Source organism: Plasmodium gallinaceum (genome assembly GCF_900005855.1).
Source record: "Plasmodium gallinaceum strain 8A genome assembly, contig: PGAL8A_v1_93, whole genome shotgun sequence".
Taxonomy (NCBI): Eukaryota; Apicomplexa; class Aconoidasida; order Haemosporida; family Plasmodiidae; genus Plasmodium; species Plasmodium gallinaceum.
Window position 1 is genome coordinate 52,678 of NW_021628258.1, and position 1,792 is coordinate 54,469.

Here is a 1,792-nt window from a genome sequence, read left to right on the forward strand (position 1 = left end):
ATGGCATTTTTAAATAATGAAGGATGTGAAGATTCTCAAGGAGATCTCACCAAATGTTATATGAATATATGTGAAATAAATCAAAAAAAATTTGAAACATCATATTGTAAAATTGATATACCAGTAGTTGATATAAAGAAGACTTTAAATAATAATTTTAATGACCTTTCAAGAAATTTATTTTTACACGAATATAATCCACCAAATTTTAAAAATAGGATAATTATTCTTTCAAATAATGAAAAAGATGGTATTTTGCTTCTGTATGAATATAATCCACAATATAATAAATATCCAGAAAAAACATATTTATGCCGCCTAAGAAATATAAAACAAAAGTTAACATTATGTGAATCCATTAATATAGAATATTTAGGAAGAAGTCTTACGTTTGACTCTTATGACATTATTAATATAGAAAATAAAAATAATAATATGATTAGTTTAAAAAACCCCAATCATAAAATTATTAAATCAAAATATGATGATTTAATATTTAAAGAACACTTCTGCCATCATATGAAAACAAAATACATTTCATATTGTAATAAAAGGTATACCATATGTAAAAAAATAAATGATGATAAATTGGAGTGTTCCGATGCGAATTATAGTGGACATTTAATTAAGTTAGATTATAATAAGAATCCTATTTTAATAAGAAAACATATATATCTTCCCAGGAGTTGCTTAAAAGAAAATTTAAACCCTGTATGCACCCCATATATATGCATAAACAGTGATTTTGATGAATTTTTTCAATGTGAATATGAAGAAATCAGTGTTATAAAAAACATAAGGCCAATAAAACACATAATTCCAATAAAAAACATAAGGCCAAATTCAAAAAATTTACCCGTGATATCATTAAAGCATAAGGATATTTCTGATAAAAATAGTTTTGATAATACTGCACTCTTTGCAATGTCTTTTATGTCTTTTCTAGTTATATTCACTTTTTTTTTTTGCCTTTTATATAAGATTTTTAGAAAAAAGAGAAGTAGGTTATTTATAAAACATTATAGTATATTAATGCTTATATTATAAATTTATACATTATATTTTTCAATTTTTTTATATATAAAAAGTGAAAAGGTAAATAAAAATCAGTGTGCATTAAATTGACAAAATTTTATATTTTTTCTTTTTTTTGTAGGAAAAATAAATTAATGATAAAAAAGGAAAATCATAACTTTTACTAAAAATAAAGTATTCTTACACAAAAAATAAAAAATTAATAATAAGGAATTTATATTTTATATTTCATATATTTATTATAATCCATAGAAAAAATTTTTATTACAATAAATAAATTATAAATATTCAAAAAATTTCATATGTAGGTATACATATATGATATACAAAATTGAAATGAAAATTTTTTTATGCTTAAATTTCTCAACTGCTATATGCTTTCTTTTTATATAAATGGGTTTAAATTTTCTATATGTTGATTTATTAATTTTATGTTAAAATATTTTGTTAGAGTAATGAACATATGAATTAATAAAGAAGAATTAAAATAATTTCTATTTTTGTCTTTTGAGAAAAATATCATGTCATAAATAAGTGAACATTACATGATTGAGTATTAAAAGGAATTATTAATCTTTTTGAGAATACAAAGTAATAGTTGTATGGAAAATCAATAGTTAGCTATGTAAACACTAGATAAAAAAGAAAAAAAAATTGTTAATTTTTTTTATTTTTCTTTTTAAAAACTAAAAATACACAAAAAAGTTTATTTTTTGTCAATATATAAAATAGTTGAAAAACTAAAAAGAAGATTGTT

The 1,792-nt window shown here is 20.0% G+C and overlaps 1 protein-coding gene across 1 annotated transcript; it reads left to right on the top strand.

The window, feature by feature from the left end:
• On the top strand, positions 1-1,170 carry PGAL8A_00325100 (fam-e protein; the record flags this gene model as incomplete). Its single annotated transcript, XM_028672278.1, has 2 exons — positions 1-1,000; positions 1,157-1,170. The coding sequence occupies 2 exons, from the start codon at positions 1-3 to the stop codon at positions 1,168-1,170; spliced, it is 1,014 nt and encodes a 337-aa protein (XP_028528846.1).
• Between the last annotated feature and the right edge of the window lie 622 nt (positions 1,171-1,792).